The sequence below is a fragment of the Microchirus variegatus genome, assembly GCF_963457635.1.
Source record: "Microchirus variegatus genome assembly, chromosome: 18".
Lineage (NCBI taxonomy): Eukaryota > Metazoa > Chordata > Actinopteri > Pleuronectiformes > Soleidae > Microchirus > Microchirus variegatus.
The window spans coordinates 8,386,064-8,407,504 of record NC_139819.1 but is presented as its reverse complement, the minus strand read 5'-3'; the positions used below and the strand labels follow the sequence as shown (position 1 = coordinate 8,407,504).

The following is a 21,441-nucleotide window of genomic DNA, read 5'->3' as shown; positions in this document are numbered from 1 at the left end:
TGGACTCCTCTGTTAAATATTGAGCTCTTACGTACATTTATGTGCTCAAATTGGAGATTAGCGCCTGTTTTCTGGGATTTCTATGTCTTTTTAATTGATCTACATTTTGACATTGTTCGGTTTGATTCCCGTGTCGGACGTCGCGCTCATGACTCTTCCAGTGACGACACCTCTCTGACCAAGTAGTGGCCGGCAGTCTGATGACATCACATTTTAGTATCGGCTCAGCTCGCTTGAAACCTCACCAGAGCAGGTACTAAAAAAAAGTAACAGGTACTATCGCTAATGGAAAAGCAAGCCGAGTCGAGCCGAGTTGTGCTACAACTCTTTAGTGGAAAAGCTCCCTTAGTGTGGACGGACACTTCTTTTTGTTCTTTCACTGTTTCATTCATGTGAGAAAAACCCAGAGAAAAGTTCCATAAAATAGATTTTTTTCAATTAACTTCAGTCTCAGTAAAGAGCCACCAAACCCCAGCTCCTCTTTCTTTATCCAGATGTAAGACAAACTTTACTCTATCTTCCACAGGGACAACGCGGGTATAATGAAATAATGCAGTTTTATCTGTTTCCCATCACACAAGTCCTGTTTTCCCCGGTTTTCCCACACACCTCTTGCTCATACACAGATGTCGCTGATATCTATATAGCGAGCACACTTCAAAACACAGCTAAGGTTGTGGGGGGGATCTTTTCCATTTTAATCTTTTAATTTGCTCACACTTTTTTGTGTGAAGCTGAAGCGACCTCTGAAGGCGAACCACACCGAGCGCAGAAAAACTCAGGGTGAATTTGTAGAATTTGAATATTTGTTATCTGTTTTTTTTTTTTCTTTCCCCCAGTTGAAGTCAATTATTGCACACGTTGAACTCAAGTTGAGACAATTAGCACCAGAGGTGCAAAAGAAATCTTCTCTCTGAGGACGACGTGATAATGTACTGTCGCACGTTGTTTACCAGTTTGCAGTGCATTTTAATTTTATCAAAACATCTGTCGACTGCTTTTACTTTCATAGCAGCAACTACTTAAAGAAGGTTTTTATTTCAAAATAAAGAAATAAATAACTACACGTTTGAGTCAATTAATCAGAATTTCAGTTTTATTTTGTTTAAATGTAGATCCTGGAAAATCAGAGCGGGGGAAACTTTCCAAGCATTTGTAATAACTATTATCTCGTATAGTAAACAGGTCCGTCTGTTTGATATGAAACAGTTTTCATTTGTAATAGTTTTAGTTTAACTGAAAGAGTGTTTTTGCCTTTTAGCACAGAAAGTGATAATCAGGGCATTGTTGTTTTTGTTGTGTGTGTCCAGGGAAACCGCTTCATTGAGGCTGATTAAAACTATCATCACTTGTAAAAGATGAACCAGCAGAGACATTATAAAACTCACTGTTTTTTAATGTGCTTTTGTTTTGATGCACAAACCTCTGTGACCTGCAACAATTGTGTATCCTGTTTATCCAGCATACAACAAGATCAAACACACTGGCTTATTTAATGCACTTTCAGTTTGTCTGTGTCTTTCTGACCTTCTTCCACCTCCGCACACAAAGTGTGTCTCGTCTTTGATCTCCCCATTTTCAATTTCCACAATGCGTAACACGATAGGAAAACATGATTCAATTGAATTAAGTTACTAACCTTTTGTTCACATGCTTTGTTGTGCCTCTAGACTAGACACACAACAGCGATGGATGAATGCATCATGTTTTGGACGGTTCCGATTGGGAATCCTGAAGAATGTCTTCAGAGAACTCTCCCTAATTTAGCCTTAATGTTCACCTGAATTCAAAGATTCATTGCATAGATTCAGGTAGCCAGGTGTAATGGTGGCTTTACCAAAAATGAATTTTAACGCTTTAACACCTAAGCCTCAAAATGTCCATCTGGAGTTTTCCTTTTGCTTATTTTAACCATAAAAGGGCCAGAAAATGTCCTGTGACCAAGTGCTTTTACCCATTTTTTCAGACCAACTTTTTACTGCATGTTAAAATAGTGCATTAAAGGGGACATATTATGCTAAATCAACTTTTTATCAATTTAAATCCTTATATTTGGGACTCTGGAGGCCCTATCAGTTGGCAAAGTGTGAAAAAAGATGACTCACTCATGTTTTTGTGGTCCTCCTCAGTCTAAGTACAGGAGATAAAACACGCGATGTTGATTTCCGCACTCATTGGGACTTCACAAGACGCTAAATTCCTGGAATTGTTGTCTCGCGGAGCTCCGCTTGATGTGTAAAACATGCAAGAGTGCTGGTGAGGGCAATGGTATCCGAAAACCAGAAGCCCACGAAGTCCGCGAAAAGTTATATTCTTGGCTCCACAGTGCAGCACAGAGTTCTACACAAACTTCCAGCCTCAGAGGATTTATCTGTCCAGTGGATACATGTTATATATGACGGCAATGTGCCTGTTATAGCCTCCAAATGATCACTTTTCACTGATTCCTGCAACAGCGGGAGTGAAATTACCGTAATAACCACATATTGGCAAAATGCACTTGCACAAATGTGTCATCTGCGATACGCTCAGTGTTAAAGTGTTTAATAATCGTCTTGAAAACAATTATGCTGACTGAAATTGATGGTCAGCAACTGTTATTTTCATATAGTGCGATTAATATGTTCTTCAAATTAGAGCAAGCGTTATTTCATATAATTGTACACAATTTTCTATCCCTCTAAAAACTGTATTGAGTCTTTCTCACACATCTCACTTGTGTATACACGTGTACATGTTTATTGATTGTGTGATTTTGTGTAACTATAAAGTTTCTCCATGTATTGCAAATGTCAGCATCCACAGGGTGCAGAACATATTATGAATATATCATTCCATGAATATTAAATAACTTTATTGAAACGATTACCGTCATGAAAAAGCTCTCCAGAAATAAATTATACACCAAATAATCTGGATTTATTACCTTTTATATGAGCTTCTCATGCCACACGGGGAAATTAAAGAAAGAATATGAACAACTTGAGCTGCTCAGGGAGCGCACATGAGGTTTAGCTGTTACCTACAATATATCCTGCACAAATTACATTGTGTTTGCAGACAACAACAAACAACAACATAAAATAAATATGCAAATAATATTGATTTTTTTTTCCTGTAAATCGTAAAAGTCTTACACGCCAAGTTAAGTCTCCAATGTTGACAAATAACAACAAAAGAAAAAAATAAACATTTGTATAACGTTCATATTGATTTAGTTGCCATGATGGTAATTGAAAGTGGTATTTGTAATCACTATCAAAATACAATAAAACAATACATTTAAAGCAGGGGTCTCAAACTGCCGGCCCCCAAATCAATGGCATGTGGCCCACCAATTAATAAACGATTGACTGAAACGATTAATTGATTTGAAGATTTCTGATTGTTTTAGCTTCTTAAATGTGCATTTTGTCTTTGTTTATTTGCTCCATGCAACAAATAAATAATTAAAACTGAATCATTTTGGTTTGTGGACAAAACAAAACATTAGAGAACATCGTCATTTACAGGTTAATCGAGAAAGTAATCGACAGATTAATCCATTACGAAAATAGTCATTAGTTGCAGATCTAAATTAGTTATTTCTGTATGTTTTTTACTATATTATGTTACTATGTAACTATGTTTACTGTCATAAATATGTTTTTATTTTATTAAAGCAATCACTTTTTAATGTTGTTGCTGTTGCGTCAGTAACAAAAAGCAGCTAATTCAGTTTGTTAGTGTTCAGTTATGTGATGCATTTTCATTTCCCCCGTCTCCTTTAAACCCTCTCTCCATTGCCTTTAACTTTTTTTTTATTTATCATCACAACAATCGCCCCATAACTATTTTTAAATGTAAACATGTGTCGTTACCACTGTACTCCTCCACCATGTTAGGATTTGTGGTCTAAGAATCTTTTTGAACACCAGGCAGCATGCTGGGGGAGGGAGATACCATTAGACGCAGTTCTGAAATGCAAAATTTCATGCGTCTTAGCTCAAATCCACAACATTACCAACGGGCCCCACTGGATCTCCATAAAGGTGACACTTTATGGCTTGAAAAATTGCTAACCACATGTAAAAACCCTCTTTGCCTTGCTGATAACCAGGAGTTTTAGAGGCAGCACATTCACAATGCAGAGATTGAGAAAGGCAGGCCGCCATCCTCCTCCTCTTCCTCCTCCCTTTTCCCTTTCTTTCATATTTTTCATCTTCACCCAGTCGCCGGCATCAAAATATGTCTCTGCCCAAGTTTTTTTTTTTTTTTTTTTTTTTTTTTTCTATAATCACTTGGACACTGTTAGTCACGAGTGATTGCGGTGCTAGAGGAGAAGAAATTAAATAACGATTCCTGCGAGTCATCAGATGATAAAAGGGATATAACCTGAGGCGGTGAGGGTGCTTGCTCAGTGGTAAGATTTGAAGCTTTACACGGGAAAAAACACACATAAATAAACCGCACCTCAACTGGCTTCAAAGCTGCTCTCATCTGGAACTACCTTTAACTGCAGCCCGTCAACAAAGATGGGGGGGGGAGGGGGAGAGGAGAGGAGAGGAGAGGAGAGGAGCAGCGGGAGGCAAGAAGTGAGACAAGAAGGGAGACGAGAAGTGAGACATGTTCTGAGGCAAGAACAAGAAGTGTGAGTGAGTCAGACAGGCAGGGAAACACAGTGGGATGTGTTTGATGCAGATAAATTTGCTTCTTGAACAATGTTGTGCTCCAACCCTGAAGGACAAAACAGACGAAATTCATTCCTACATCCAACGAATACTTTTTTTATTTTGTTTATTCTGCTAGACTATTTACCAAACTGCGAGGACATCTTGTATCTTTGTGAGGTCTAAAATCCTGTCTTTGCTGGGACATTTTGACATTGTGGGCTCCACATCTTTAAAGGGCTATTTCAGGGCTAATGCCTTGTTTTAGGGTTAGGGTAAGGGTTATTTGTGATGGTTAAGTTTAGGGTCAGGAGCTATTGTCAATGTTGTGTCCTCACTAACATATAAAAACAAGTCAGTCTGTGTGTGTGTGTGTTCTTGTAGTTGCAGCATACTGAGGACCAGTGAGGGTTTTAAACCAACAAAGTGAGGTAATTTTTAAGGAGTGAGGACATTTTGGCCGGTCCTCACTTTGTTTTCATTGAAATCACTTCCTTAGGTTGCTATAACATGCTATACTCAGTTTGTCAAAATTTTTAATTTTGGACGACTTTTTCTCAAATTTTGGACCATAATTTTTTTTTTCAAATTTTGGACCAAATTTTTTTTTTCACATTTTGGACCAAATTTTTTTTTTTTAATTTTTGAACAAATTTTTTGAACAAAAAAAATGTGGACCAAAATTTGAAAAAAAAAAAATTTGTCCAGATTTTTTTGGGTCAAATTTTGGGTAATTTTTTTTTTTTTTAATTTTGGGTCAAATTTTTTTTTTACATTTTGGGTCAATTTTTTTTCTCAAAAATAAAATAAAATCGAAAAAGTTTTCCAGCCCTTTTTGCTCTGGGGCTCCACCTACAGACATTTTATAGTACTGCAACCAGTAGTTCTTTATAGATGTCATTCATGACGTAGATATTTGTAATTGTGTTGATTTATAAAGTGGAAATGCTGGTCCTCAGTATGCAGCAAGTACAAGAATGTGTGTGTGTGCATGCATACAGTCAGGTCCATAAATATTGGGACATCGACACAATTCTCTTCTTTATGGCTCTATCCACCACTACAATGGATTTGAAATGAAACGAACAACAATGTGCTTTAACTGCACTCTTTCAGCTTTAATATGACAGTATTTATATAATATCCAAATCAAGTGAACGGTGTTGGAATTACAACACTTTCTACATGTGCCTCCCACTTGTTAGGGGACCAAAAGTAATGGGACAAACTAAACAATAATAAATCAAACTTTCATTGTTTAATACTTGGTTGCAAATCCTTTGCCGTCAATTACAGCCTAAATCCATTATAGTGGTGTATAGAGCCAATAAGAAGAGAATTGTGTCGATGTCCCAATATTTATGGACCTGACTGTATGTGTGGTACATGTAACTGGTTTAATTACTGACTTTTTCAGGGCCGGTAGTCCTCATGGAGATGAAAACCTGGTCCTGATGTTCCTATTTCTGAGGAACTGGTTAAGTTTAATGCTAATATTTGCCTTGTGAAGCCTCTGTATTTATTGACGCAATCAAAGAGAACATAATTAGCAGCCCAAATACATGCAGCCTCCAATATGACCAAAGTGTGGACTGCCAATACAAGTTAGAAATGGTTCAATATATAGGGTTATAATATATATCACCCATGATTACATTCAAAATATGGATTCATTTTGTAATGGGTTAGAAAAAGTATAGAGGCTATTTTGTTTAGAAATTGTCACATGTGTGTACTTTGTGTGATTTGTTAGTTTTAGATGTCTTTGTACGAAGCTGTGCAATTAAACCATCCACATTTTAGGTCGAACAGTTGCATCAATTTGTGGCAGGATTGCACCAACTCTCCTTTCCTGGTTTACAAAGCCATAATGAACTGCTCTGTTCCACTTTCATCTAAGAAAAACTGCAGCGTGACGGCATAACTTTTGAGTGAAGCCTCGTGTTAGTCTGTGGTGGTCTGTTTTTTTTGGGTTTTTTTAAATAACGGTATGTTTTAATAGGAAAAAGAGCTGTGGACTTACACTTGGTTCAATCTCATTGTCTGAACTTGTGAAGAGAGAGATGACATTAGACAGCATCAGTCTGTCCAAGTGGATGCCTTAAGCACCTCTCACCACACAAGCACACTTAACTACTGGCTGATGGTGCTTGTTTACACTGACTTCATTTGGGGATGATTATAGAGGTCATTTTCTTTAACCTTGTTTCCATCCTAGACAGTTTGTGATATCGAGAAAATTCAAAAACTATGGACTAACCCTAACCCTTCTGCCCTATGTCGGCCAAGATTGGCACATCACCCCCCATGTGACCCTAATGTGGAGGATAAAGTGGTAGAAGATTGATGGATGGATATAAGCATAGAAATAGAGCTTTGCGCCCATATACTTGTTATTACGGTAGCCCTCAGGACTTCCGCAGAACAACTATTCAATAACAGACAAGATTCACCAGCGTGTCACATGTTTGTGACGTCAGCTTCTCAGCACAGTAATTCCTCAATGGTTGAATAACTGCCAGATATTGAACGTTATCTTGGAAAAAGGAGCAGAAAGGGGCGGCACTCACTCATTCAACATTTTTTTTGACAATTTTACAACCATAAAATCGGCCTGCTTATCATAACAGAGTTAGAGCGACACAATGAAGGATTCCAACCTTAGTACAACAGGTTGAATGGCACATCTGCCAAAGCCTGAGCAGGTCTGCGTCCCCCACGTTGGCTCTATGGAACTACTAGTTTCAGGTCCGTGCCACAAAAAGAACTACAACATTCTCCGTTACGGCATTTGTAAATCCAGTATTATTCCAGTATGTGGCCCCTTTTGTTGTGTTTGCACTGAAAATGTCAATCTCTGAAAAAACCTCGTCTGGTTACGTAAACAGCGGTTCTCCGGAACAGCAGATCGTCCTGCTCCGGGCACTAGTCCGGGCACATCCGGTTGCGTACATTGAACCGCAGAAGAAGAAGAACGTCTGTTACGGAGGTGTTTCACGAGCGATAGTGTCTCCTGACTCTGGGTCTGACTCTGGGTCAAAGTCATAAAAGGGACTGCGGCGGGGAGTCGTGAAGAAGCTATTTTTAAACATTGTTAAAACAATGTTTTGATAATGAGTAGCAGTGCATCCCCCGTTCCAGAGGGGGGAGCTGCACTTCTGAGAGCGGGTGTGCTGATTATGTCACTTCTGGGTATTGGCCAATCACAAGACAGTTGGGAAGGCTCTACGCTGGCTGGCCAATCACAACACAGTCTGTTTTCTGGGTGTGAGATTTATGTCTGAAACATGGCGGCTGAGGAGAGCGTCAGTAAGGAGAGATTTCCATCGGCTCATTTACAGCAACTAGGAGGTTTTTGACCATAAAAACAAGTTAATGTATGTAAGTAGACCTCCATAACTAACATATATGTGCAACAGGACCACTCTATGTGAGCTTTAAGATATAATGACTCCAACAGATGGATAACGAACCACAGGCACTCTGAAAAGGGACTCTCAGCATGTTGGACATACTGCGTGCACACAGGAGCTCAATAACCTTTTATATCAGTCATATGAATCTCTAATTATTTCGTAGGTTTTATTGAAGCTGTAGTACAACTTTACTACACCATTTTCCCATTGCATCTGTATAGTGCATCAGTATATTTTTATGAATTATTCTTCTTCCTCCCTTTCCTTTGGACCCGTACAGTGGCAATAAAATAGTGACATACACATCTGTTTTTTTTTTTGTTTTTTTTTGTGTTCCTCCAGCTCCAGCAGCCAAAAAGACAGGACAACAGCAGTTGGAGATAAAATCAGAGAAGGAGAAAATGTCTCAGAGAACCTTAAAAACGACTAATGGCTTGCCAACCAGCTTAGCAGCCAAGAGTGTGAGACTGCAGCCTGTGTATTGGTGCTGTGAAGCCTTCACATTTAATGAAACTGTATTAATTTCACAGACAGCAGTAGTAAAATAAAGGGACAATAAAAGCTTATTGATGCCCTTCCCAGGATGACACAATAAAACGATTGACCAGTATCGGACAGAGACAAATGCAGATTGAAGTAAATAGGCATAGAAATATTCTGGTATATTTAGCAATACAAAAATAGCAAATACCAATCTGTGAGATTGTGTGAGTTCACACACATCAGTCAGTCGGTCACACGGTGAAGGGAGCGGACAGGCAGATATCCAACTGCTTTATTAATCAATCAGTTATATGGACATCAGGGACTCCACGGACTCATTCAATCAGAAAAGGCTGACAGTTAGTAAACCAGCAGCTGAAGTTTACTCACGTGAACTGAATGAATACCAAAATGGTCAGGAAATCATTTCCGAACATTAAACTTCACAAGGTTGTTGGATTGGCCAAAAATTGACAATTTTGATTCCCCCCAATTTGAAAAGAAGGTAATGTAGAAATGCTGTTTGCTTGCAGCTTCGGGGGAACAGAGTAGAGAACGAGAGAAAAGGCAGGAACAGTGCTGATGGTAAAGAAAAAATAAAAAAATTTGAGGGCTTCATTGAGGGAACACAATACAGTGCCTTTCAAGCTGCCGAGTTGGCATCCACAGAATCTGCTTCATGCCTCTGCCAGAATTCATAAACATGCACATATGCAATCCAAGACACATACACTTTCTTTTCTGTTACAATAGCCTTTTTTTCAGGGTTGCTACCATAGAGGGACACATAAAAAAGTGCCTGTGAATAATGCTTTGAAAAGAAAGCACCTTTATTCTGAGTTCTACAAAGAAGAGTCACTGTCTGCCTTTGTTTCTTAGTCCTGTTTGTCTTTGTTCAGCGGAATCTAGTTATAATGTTTTTTCATTAATACAATCAACAGCTAAACACGAGTTTATCTTTTATCTGAGTTGTAAACAGTTCCACTGATCACTTTTAGATTTGACTATTGATCCTTTCCCAAGGAAATCCATGAGGCATTAAACTAGTCTCAACAGATGTGCATCCATAGTGGCTGACAAAGACTATACTCTTAGAAATAAAAGTGCTAAGTAGAACCATGTAAGGTTCTTCGGCTTGTCCTCATGGGAGAACCCTTTTTGGCTCCAGGTAGAACCTTTTTTCCATCTGGAACCCTTTTAAAACCCTTTATTCAGGAAAGGGGTTGTAAAGGGTTCTTTGGATCAAAATGGTTCTTAATGGAACCATTAGTGTTACCAAGAGCCCTTGAAAAACCCTTTCATTGGTAAAGGGTTTTTCAGAAGCAAATGGTTCCAGGTAGAACCTCAGCCCTTTTAGAAGGAACCCTTTTGAAACCATTATTTGTAGTGTAGTGTGAAAGCAAACACAGTGAACTCAAGCTGAAGCTCTGCTTTATCACCTTTGGGCAATTTACTCTCTGCCTCTGTTTAGTCTTTGTGAACAGAAATGAGAGTAATGTTTTTTTTTTGTATGCTGTGTCTTGCATCTGAAAAGCAATATTGTCAGACCTGACTGAGGGAGCATTTGTGTGCACACACCAGGGAGAAAGAGGCGAGTGGTGACATGAAGTGTTTGTCTTGTTTTCTCGCAATAAACTTCAACTTTTAGGGCACTTATTTGTGTTTTCCGACATACTCCTACTTGTTTGCAGCCATCTTATTGTCATACGCCGCTTCTCCACTACATGTTCCCGCCACACCTCAACTTGGCATACAGTACCTCCTCAACGTGGGAGGGGTCATCGACTTCGTTTTACACACAACACACAAACCAGTGACTTGTGAACCAGTTTTTTTTTTCGACATACTGAATCATTAGAATCGGTTCATTAAAAAGATTTGTTCACAGAATCGTTCAGTAATTACTGCTTGACCGGAGCATGGACTCAACTCAAGCATCTGACACAGTCACTGAACTGAAATACAGCAGCGAATTTAGAAATGTTTTTCCTTGCTAAATGTTGGAGATAAACGCATGTTTTCAGGATTCTTTACATCTTTTTTATTGATCTACAGGTCAACATCGTTTGTTTTGATTCGTGTCTCAGATATCTTGCTCATGCCTCTTCGTGTGACAGCACAGCAAAGTAGAACCATGAAAGGTTCTTCAGCTTGTCCTTGTAGGAGAATCCTTTATTCAGGAAAGAGGTTTTAAAGAGGTCTCCGGATCAAAATGGTTCTTACTGGAACCATTAGTGTTACCAAGAACCCTTGACAAACCCTTCCTTCGGGAAAGGGTTTTTCAGAAGCAAATGGTTCCAGGTGGAACCTCAGCCCTTGTAGAAGGACCCTTTTGGAACCATTATTTCTAAGAGTGTACCAGGTACTATTGCTAATGGAGAAGCAAAATAACCGTGCCATGCTGTGCCGAGGCGAGTCACATTAATCTGCGTTGTGTGAACTCATTTGACAATGGCTTAAGTTTAACTGACATTTGGTGATATTTAAAAGTTACACACAGTTGTAATGCAGTTTTAATGCACACAGGAAATCAACATTGCAGTGTGCCACCATCTTGTGGCTTTCAGGAGTCTAACTATGTGTTTTTTGCTGTCCAAATATCCAAATGGAGCATCAATGACACTACTGGAAAATATATAATGGATTATACATAGATTATACGCAGTGTATGCATGTTCATGAGCCAAGACAATAGTGCTGACTGCTCTGTTTTCTTCCCGGTTTTATTTTTCTGAAAGATGGTATTGACTGTGTGCACAGTAACAACGCTTCCACTGAGACAATATACTGCAGTAGATATGGGCTAATACCAATAAACACAGTTTGAATGGACCCGTTTTACAGTATATGATCATTTTAGATGATGAGTTTTCTGTGATAGAGGATGTGTGCATTCAGATGAATAGAAACACTCTTAAATAGTCAAATAGACCTTCTTCTTCTTTTTTTTTTTTGTAAATAAAAAGCCTGTCGTCGTTGAGAGAAAGCGTTACAAAAGATGTTAAAGAAACTTAATCGGTCATTCATGGATGTTGCCAAGAAGAAAAAAAATGTATGGGTGAACTGATTCACAAAGGTCATGTGTTAGAAACCACTGAAGCTGGAGATACTGCAGTCATGGTCTGGCATAATATATTTGGACATTTTTCACAGCCCACATTATGAGAGAATAGCATCTGTGCCTGCTGGTTGCATTCCTCCCTAGAAAAGATTCATTTCCTCTTCCCACTGGCAAATCTGTAGAGATTTCTCATGAATAATTAACTTTATATGAACTTAAAAATAATGTTTATTATGCTGTAGCTGTTATATTTTAATTGACGGGGCAGGGAACACGATTTGTCTATTAAAGTACATTTTTATTTTCTTCCCTTTTAAAGTGCACATTGAAGTTGAAATCTAAAGGAAACGACATTGTATTTTTATTATTCATAATAAGGGGTTGCTTCCCATAATTATTTTTTTTGTGTGAAAAGATGATGTGAGTACAGCGCTGCACGTTGCTCTTCCTCCAGGCACATGTTAAGACCTGGTGTCAACAACAAACGTATTGCTTCTCAAACATTCAATAAACGCAGAGAGATAGCAGGAGAGCGATAACCCAGTTGGAATTAAATCAATTGATATCAGCAATGTTAAAAAAAAGACGGTAAACGCAAGAATATGGTGAAAAAAGGGGAGGGGGGGGGAGTGAGATAAAGGGAACTTGGGATTATGTGGGTGTCACATATATTATTGAGTCTGGGCAGCAGGAGAAAAGCAGGAGTGAGGAGAGCAGCTGTTCGTAGGTGCTGATTTAACAGTGATCCCCTGCTACATGGATGAATGGGCCTAATTTCTGGCAGGTTTTCGATAAAACGGCAGCAAGGAATCGTTGCTCTGTGCGTTTGTGTGTTTGTGTGCGTCTGGTGCGGAATGTACGGCAGTCTGTCGATCCATCCAGGATTGGAGTGACAACCACGTTTGAAACTTCTTACCATGTAGCACGGTGACATTTTAGACGACACAACGATGAAATAAATGCAGTTTGTAACACCGGACGGGGGTTTCACATTCATTTATGCAATAGTAGGTTGTGTTTTTTATTTTTTTTCACTTGTGTCCAGACAAGTTATACTAGCTGGTGTTTTGAGAGTCTCCACTAAAGCTCACATTTACCTTGAACATGAAAATACTGTATTATCCCACGACAACGACTCTTTTGATGCATTTCTGGTGTAGCATAGCTCCAGATCTCAATCCTCTCCCACTGAAAATCAGATCCAGAGTTTTGTTAATCCTAGTGTAATCTTTCTGGATGTTCTGTTTCTCTGTCAATATGTCTTTTAACGGTTCTTTCTTTCTTCCTCTCTCAAGGTGGAGAGGTACCCTATACCACTCTGGCTACGAGAATGATGATGGGCTTTTGGTGGATGTTCGCTCTCATTGTCATCTCTTCGTACACTGCCAATCTAGCGGCGTTCCTCACCATCACACGTATCGAGAACTCAATACAGTAAGTATCCAGCAGATGTTTTTGCTTTGAGTTGTCGTTGGTGGCCACCGTGCTCATATTCTGGGACTGTGGCTCTATGACCTCTGTCAAGGAGGTTATGTTTTTTTGGCTGCATTTGTTTTTTTGTTGTTTTTTTTGTGGTTTGTATAACTGTGGGCAGCGTAAGTCAAAAAGGACACATTTTGATTAAACTTTCTGGGGATAAAGGTGGGGGAAAAAAAAGGATTTGACTTTGGTGGTCATTCACAGTTACGGTTCCCGCAATCCTTAATCATAACTGTTCTGAGAAACAGTATAAGCATGTGCCTTATACTGTAGGTTACAGGTTTACAAAGTCTGTAATGTGAAGGAAAATAAGTCCACCACACAAACACATTATTTGTGTGTTTAACTAATGGAGATATGAAGTAAAAATAAAAGTCAGAAGAGAGTGTTTTTTTTTTCGTTGCTGTAAATACACAACTGGTAAAATCCTCCTGCTTCCATTGCTGTGTTATCACACTCATGATAACATTTTTCTCTTCCCCCTAAGCCCCTGTGCCCTCTGTTTATTATATCCTTGTTATAATACGGTTGCCAGCTCCTCTCCTGGTGGCACGAGGAAACACTCATCCTTCACTGAACTAATCATCATGCCAGAGCATCCACTATGCCCAGCAGTGCCACCGTTAATTGCGCTTAGCTCTGGAATAAACAACATTTGTTCCTGTTATTATTTACTCCGTATCCGTCTATTAATTTGTCCCTGTCGGTTCATCTCTCTGTCACAATATTTTTTTTGTTGTCCTTTGGCAAACTTTCAGCTCTCCTCTTCGCGGCGTCTCTTCTTTCCGGTCCCCGAGAAAACAAAGAAAGAAATCATTTATTTTCTATTGTCTTTTTTTTTTTTGGCTCATATTTACTGTCGTCCACAAGTGCCTCTCAGTTTGCCGCTTCATTCGGCATCCATTGAGCTAATTAAGGATTTCCATAAATTTTAATGCATTATCTGTAATGTGTTGACTCTTCTGGGGTCATTAGTGACATAATTACACCTTAACGGCAGCACCCACATGGCCTTGAGCCGCCATAGATGTCTGGAGGGATGAATGCGTGAGGAGGAATAAACAGAATAACCGAACCGCCGAAGCGTAACGACATCTTAATGTAAAGATGAAGAGAGCGTCTGCGTGGAATAAAAGCAGTGTATCATTGTGATTAGCGTGCATTTTATGTGTTTATGAACATATTACCCCAATGGAATTTCACTGAGTCCATTCATGTATGAGCGATATATAGGAGAGAGTAGTTTCCAATGGATCAGAAAAAGCAAGCAAATGCACTGACAGGAAAGAGAGAGGCCTGGGAATTCTCAGTTAGCCGTCAGGAAAGACAAGGGAAGGTTTTTTTTAAGTATTAATGCCTCCGTTTCATCCTGGAAATGAAATAACGAGTGAGCATTCAGAACCCTCCCTGGACTATTTCACGCTTGGATGTTTTCCCTCAATTTCACTGTGAACCCTTTAGGAAAAGAGGGCGGGATGGCAGTGGAAAGTGACAGAGAGATGAAGGAAAAGAGCAACATGCAAAGAGAAAGAGAGCGAGAGAGAGATGATGATGATGTAAACATTATGAAGTGGGAATGAACTTGGGACGCACATGGAAGAACAGATGAGACGGATTAAGAGGGAGAAGTGAAGAGATAGAGATAAAGAGAGGTGAAGGGTTTGAGTAGGAATCAGGCAGCACCTGTGGAGAGAAGGATGAGATGGAAAAGCAAATTAGATTAGTGTTTCTGAATATAAGGCTTGCATTATTGGCCCACATGGCAGATGTCGTATTGCATGGTGGCAAAAGACGCTCAAGGACAAAGAGAAAAGACAAAACCAGGCTTCCTGCGCTGCAAGATGTTAATTGTTATGAACACATGAAAGAAGAAAAAAAAAACAATGTCAAATTACTGCTCACAAACTCTTCTCAAATTGAAATGCACAGCCACAATTATAAGCCCTTATGAACCCAGTGAGGTTACTCCATTATGTTTAGCTGCCGCATTACTTTGCTTTATTACACAGAGATTGCTATTGTTATTCAAGTTTACGTTTGTCTCGCCGCGAAATGCTTCAAAACACATTTATCACTGCATTTGCACGTCCGCGTGAATTTTATCTTTGTCCTTCGGGGGTTTGCCGAGCAGAGTAAAAACCGCATGGTTTGTCATTAGCGAAGAAACTAAATGCACATGCAGAGCAAGAACTTCCAGCAAATCCATAAATGAAAAAAAAAAAAAAAGGAAAGGAAATGTATGAAATGTTTTATTTTTATTGTGCTGCCTTGGAATGTGAAACAGATTTTAGTTTCCTAAGTAGAAACAAAGACACACGTTATGCAGTCTAGTTTTTGGACAAAATTGTGAATTTAAGAAATGAGAAGTTGTTCTTCTTGGTTTTTGTCCAATTACAGATCAAATGAAGGCATTTTTCACGTTCCACGGTTCACTGAACTTCATGTAAGAACTCGGCCACGGTTCAGACCTGGTATTAACATCAGTCCAGAGATCTGAGTCGAGAGCATTAAGTACAACATGTGTCCTGGATGCGTCTTCTGTGACCGCATGAGATCGATTCTGGCTTCACCGACTCTGTATTCAAACGCACGCCGATGTCCTGTCTGTTCATTAGAGCAATTAAGAGAGCATTTATCCAGTCTGATGTAAACATGTTTGTGTCTTTGTGACCGCTTGAGTGAAACTCGTGCTGCTTTAACATGAAACAACATTTTAACAAATGTGGAAATAGTACTGAAATATGTTCTACTCAAGTAAAAGTGCCATTATTTTTTTTACTTAAAGGTCCCATATTATGCAAAATCAACTTTTTCATCATTTAAATCCTTATATTTGGGACTCTGGAGGTCCTACCAGTTGGCAAAGTGTGAACAAAGATGACTCACTCATCTTTTTGTGGTCGTCCTCAGTCTAAGTACAGGAGATAAAACACCCGACGTTGACTTCCGCGCTCATTGGGACGTCACAAGACGCTAAATTCCTGGAATTGTTGTCTCGTGGAGCTCCGCTTTGTCCGTAAAAAAAACGCATGAGTGCTGGCGAGGGCAGCGCCATTCCGAAAACCGGAAGTCTGCGAAGTCCGCAAAAAGTTCTATTCTTGACTCCACAGTGCAGCACAGAGTCCTACACAAACTTTCAGCCTCAGAGGATTTATCTGTCCAGTGGATACATTATATATATATTATAATGTTATAATATAGTTATATATGACGGCAATGTGCCTGTTAGAGCCTGCTAACTGCTGTTAGCTCCCAATAGCCTCTGTGGCTGATGTTATTTCCTGTCCCTTAAGTTTCACCAATTTTACTTTTTTTAAGGTGGCCCTTTAAGGTGGACCTAAAGAGATACTACTAAACAGAGCGTTCTGAACAGGGCTGTTTTGGCAGGGTGATTGAACTGCTGTGGTGCTTCACCCTTATGGTATTTTGACCAAAGCATGTAACAGACATGTTCATTATGGAACTAGGTTAACTTGGAGACATAGGATATAATATGTGACATTTAAGTACAAGTAAAAGTACTGGGCTAAACATGTACTCAAGTTAAAGTAAAAAAGTAGCTTGTTTAAAATGTACCCAGAGTAAACTTGGCTTCTTGTGTCGTGCAAAAAGAACAAGGGGACACAAATCTCGCATTTAATTGTTTTTAATGAAAGCCCAAACCTTTACAAATTAAAGTGCTGACAAATAACATGTAAACACATAATGTCCTCATCATTCATTGCCAAACTTTCCAGTGCAGTAAATAAATCAACATATTTGGCTGGAGAAGTGTAAACAGTTTGTGACTGAATCTGAGGATGCATTCAGGACACATCGGATGTCTGTGGTGTATGAACGCACATGGAGGCAGGGGGCAAAAACAATAGGGGTGAAGTTGGATAACACGAATAAAAACAGAATATTTCAGAAGAAAAGCTGGAACACTGTGCTCAGTGGTAACAAGACAAAAGGGCAAAAGAACAGAAGGAAACTGAGTGACTACATACTGCAGTGAGGCGAGAGAACAAGACGCAGGTGAAATCAATAATGAACAGGTACAGGTAATTACAGCAAACACAAGGGCAGGAAGTAGAAAACACACACACTAAAGAACACCAAAGCGATATTATACGAGCTTAAATATAAATCCAAAAAAGAAAGAAAGAAATAATCTCCCCTGGAATCTCTAATTCCAAACACTAATTATGCTTTACGGGAGCAAATCCTGACATAATTATCACAAAGTTTCCGTGAGCTTTTGGCAGTTCTTACAAGCCCTGGGAGACCAAAGAAGATCTAGATTATTAAAGAACAGATCGTGTTTTGTTCTGAGTCACACCAATTGTTTCACTATTTTTTCTTATTGTAGATCATTTTATTCCCTAATTGTGGCATCAGTCAAACGAACAATGATTTAAAAATCTGAGTTGTTGTTCATGACTGAGTTACATGAACTGCTGTGGTGCTTCACGTTCATTAGGACACCAGGAACTATAGGTTAACTTGGAGAAATAGGGTATGAAATGGGACCTTTAACATATTTAATCAGCTTCATAATACCACCAACAAATATCCACATTGGTTCATTTGATACCTTTGAGTCGTATTATTGTTTCTGATCACATCTCCCAGCCCTTTTTTCACCACGTAACCTGTACATTCTGGCGTATTATTTGCAACCATTACCTAACTTTTACCTCATCACTCATTTCATCATTATTGGTTTAGATGAATCGCTTATTCCACTGTGCATATTAGATCGGTTTTCAGTCATTGCCTTTATTCCCCTGCAAGTAGACAAAAATCTTTAATAAAAGATCCAGTGTGTTCCTTTGATGTAGTCAAACATGAGCCGGTGCCTCCTTTAACATTGAGTCTACGTTACGTTCTGCTCTCGTGCTACAGGTGACTCACTGGACGTTTGACCGCCACCGCTATCTCTTTTTCGTCTCCCTCTCTCTTACTATACACGCACACACCGGTAAATCATAACAAGCACGTTATCGCACAGTAAAACCTTCTCACAAACAGAAAAGCCTGGTCAAAGACGGCATGTGCTGACGGGCATGCACATATTCGCGGGGGAGTGGCAGACTGAGGAGATTATTGGGGCCAAAGATTAACTGACAGCAATAAAAGATTCATGTTAACGGCAAAGTTCATTAAAATCTTCAAAGGTTTTTTTTTCTTCTTTTTTTTCTCCGAGTGGAGAGGAGAGGCAGTTGAGAACAGGAATGACGAAGAGCTGTGATTTTATATGAAAAGCATGACTGTGCCGTTTTATATACGTTTGTGCGCGCTTTCATCCGCGTGAGCAGCCTCGTATTAATTCAACCACTAATTTGTTTTTATTACGGCGGAATGAATGAAGTGAGACGCTCCGTGAACACTTGTTGTTCTCGACACGTTGAGAGTTTTGTTTGCGAGCGCGTTTTCTTGTATATAATATGCGTTTCTCCCAAATCCATGGGTTGACAAACGGCAATTAGTTCCTGTAATGTTTTTTTTTTATTATTATAAACTCTTTTAGAGGCTTTAGAGGCTAGTTGGCAAATAATGTAAAGGTTAGTGCAATAAAGGAAAGAAAAAGAGAAGCAAATAAAAAGTATTAAAGGACAGAGTGACAAAGTTTGGATCCGCAATTTTGTTTGGAGATGAAAACATTTCCCAGAGAATCAATGCAAGGCTGCTTTGCGAAAAAAGTGAACGTCCCTGAATAGGTACAAATGTAATCTGGATACACGAACAAGCCGTCTTCTGCATTGTTCCACTCGCTCTTGAAGTCCTATTCATACTGATATCAGTCCAATACGGTACAGCAACTCAGCAGTCAGTAGGACATCATTATTTGCCGATGAGTGCGTCACAAAACCAGCCTTTTTATAAACAAAATCCTCCACATTAGAAAAAGAAATTGCAGCTTAATGTCAAGTTATGTGTTTTTTTTAAGTAATAGATTCATTTTTCATCATAAATACATTTATATTGTAAATGATTTATTCCATATCAAAGCAAACACTTTCATTTTGAAATTACGTGAAATATCCGCAGAGATCCGGGTCTCGATCAAGCCCAGATGGGTCACCTTGGTGAGGGGGGGGTCTGATGTTGAAAGCCCCCCCCCCCCCCCCCCCCAAAATCCCAGAGTACCCCAGAGACATCACTGAAGATACATCCTAGAGATGTTTCATGAAACCATTTTGATGTATTTTTCTCAAAAAGTTGGACTTTTTTTTCACCCATACTGACCAAACAAGACACTCTGTGGCCCCCACATCATTTGTGTTGGAGACCCCGTGCTCTACAGTGTGTTGCCTCTGCTTAGTGAAGCATTTACACAATATCTGATCCGGTGATTTTTAACCAGTACCACAACAACAACATAATGTATTTCCCAAGTGCTGCTGGAGAATGGATTGCTGAAAACAACAACATGTATGCTCACTCTTTTCACCCCTTGTGTCTCTCTTCAGGTCTCTACAGGACTTGTCTAAGCAGACCGATTTGCCCTATGGCACGGTGATGGATTCTGCAGTTTACGATCAGGTCCGCTCTAAAGCCATGAACCCCTTCGAGAGAGATCCCATGTACTCCCAAATGTGGCGGATGATTAACCGGACCGGAGGAGGAGATAATAACGTCGAGGAGTCAAAAGAAGGAATTCGCAAGGTAAGGGTTTTTTTTTGCTTCTGTAATTAGTTGTCAGTTTTAAACACAAGAACCGTGATACGGGTAAAAATCATTTTGGTCAGTGAAAGAATTCTTTCAGTGAGATGACTCCTGTCATGTTTTTTTTTGAAATACATGGTATCAGGTGCAGAACGGCAGCAATGTCAAAGCAATTATTCTGTACTTAGTGCATTCAGGCCGTGATTTGCCAACATTTGACCTTGTCATCTTTGAGAACGTAATTCGCTTGTATTGTGAAGCACAGATTGCTTCAGTGTGTGAGGTTGTCACATGCATGACAAAGTTTTAATCTAACAGAGTTTTCGAAACATCTTTTTCGAATGGACTTTTGGTTTCACTGGATCAAATTTTGAATTCATAGCTTGCAGTTAGTTTTCTACCAAAATACTGCAGTAAAAGTGTGGACGCGTTACCCACGACACATTTAGTGATGACATCAGCACAAAACATCAAACAAGTCACATGACTAACATAAAGCAGACTGTGATTGCTGCTCGGAAATGCTACCCATATTGTTTTTTTTTTTACAGGGGATAATTTATCTCCAGAGTGAATGATGACATAGTGTAATTATACAAATAATTTGGGAAAACACCAGGCTTCACCAATTACTTTGATTATCCTTTTTATATTTTACACATATTTTCCGGTTAAATCGCTGGAACTAATGCTACCCACTGCTTACATGTGGTACTCTTTATAAGAAAACAATGGAATTAATTAGCATCATTGAAATCACTCCACAGTTTTTTTACTAATTGTATGTGAGCACCATTAATGAAATTGTAATTCGGTTTTCTTTGCATAGCGCAAATAGCAAACACAAGGCACCAGTGGAGAGAGGAAAAAAACTTCCTTTTTACGTGGAGATATGTCTGACTGAACCAGACACTAAAATGTGCCTCGACCGGTTGGGGTGAAAGGAAAAATGGGGGACAGATGAGAGAGAGACCAGGAGCAGAATAAAGAAAGTGGATCTGGATCCTGCAGCCTGCAAAATGAGGATAGAGCGAGAGAGAGAGGACAGGAAGGAGAGACACAAACTAGAGCGAGAAAGAACAAGGTTAATGACATGTGCTGAATTAAAAATTTACATTGATCACACTCTGGCTCGTTCTTGCTTACACACACATCTCAGATTACAGGTTTGTCTGCGCTGAAAGGGGATAAAGCTATCGGGAACGATGTTAATGATGCACTGGAAACATACACATGGTTAAATACTTCAATTCTCTTGGTGATTAGCCCAGCTTTATAAATATCTGAGTGCTGCATCTCATTTGCATGCATCTCTGTTTGTATCGCTTTCCTCTCGTTCAGACACGGTTACAGTTTATCCCTCGTCCCTCTAGAAAACATTAGGCTTGAACTGTAGCCAGCGCTGGAATCTTTCGAAGTGTTGGGAGGAGTGATTAAAGCGGCAGGAGGTGTTTTTTTTTAAAGGATTTGATAAATGTGGTGCATGGCAGCATAGCACACACATGATAACACCCATTAATTATCCAATATGTCTTTTCTTTTGACGTCAATAACTCCTCTGATCTGACTTTTGACACTTTTGCTTCTATTAGTATCTTACTGTTATAAAACATGTCAGGTTACACCCAGTATGGGAATTATCAAACTAATTCTATGTGTCCTACAAAATGTTATTTTCTATACTCATTAAAAGTAATATGAT

General features: G+C 39.2%; 1 protein-coding gene across 1 annotated transcript in view; it reads left to right on the top strand.

Annotated features, from left to right (window-relative positions):
* grid2 (glutamate receptor, ionotropic, delta 2) overlaps positions 1-21,441 on the top strand; it is a gene marked incomplete at both ends in the record, with an annotated part of 423,554 nt that overhangs the window by 340,552 nt on the left and 61,561 nt on the right. The window contains 2 exons of the mRNA XM_083904505.1: positions 12,905-13,043; positions 19,544-19,739. Coding sequence (XP_083760631.1) covers positions 12,905-13,043; positions 19,544-19,739 — 335 coding nt within the window. The remainder of the gene's footprint in view (positions 1-12,904; positions 13,044-19,543; positions 19,740-21,441) is intronic.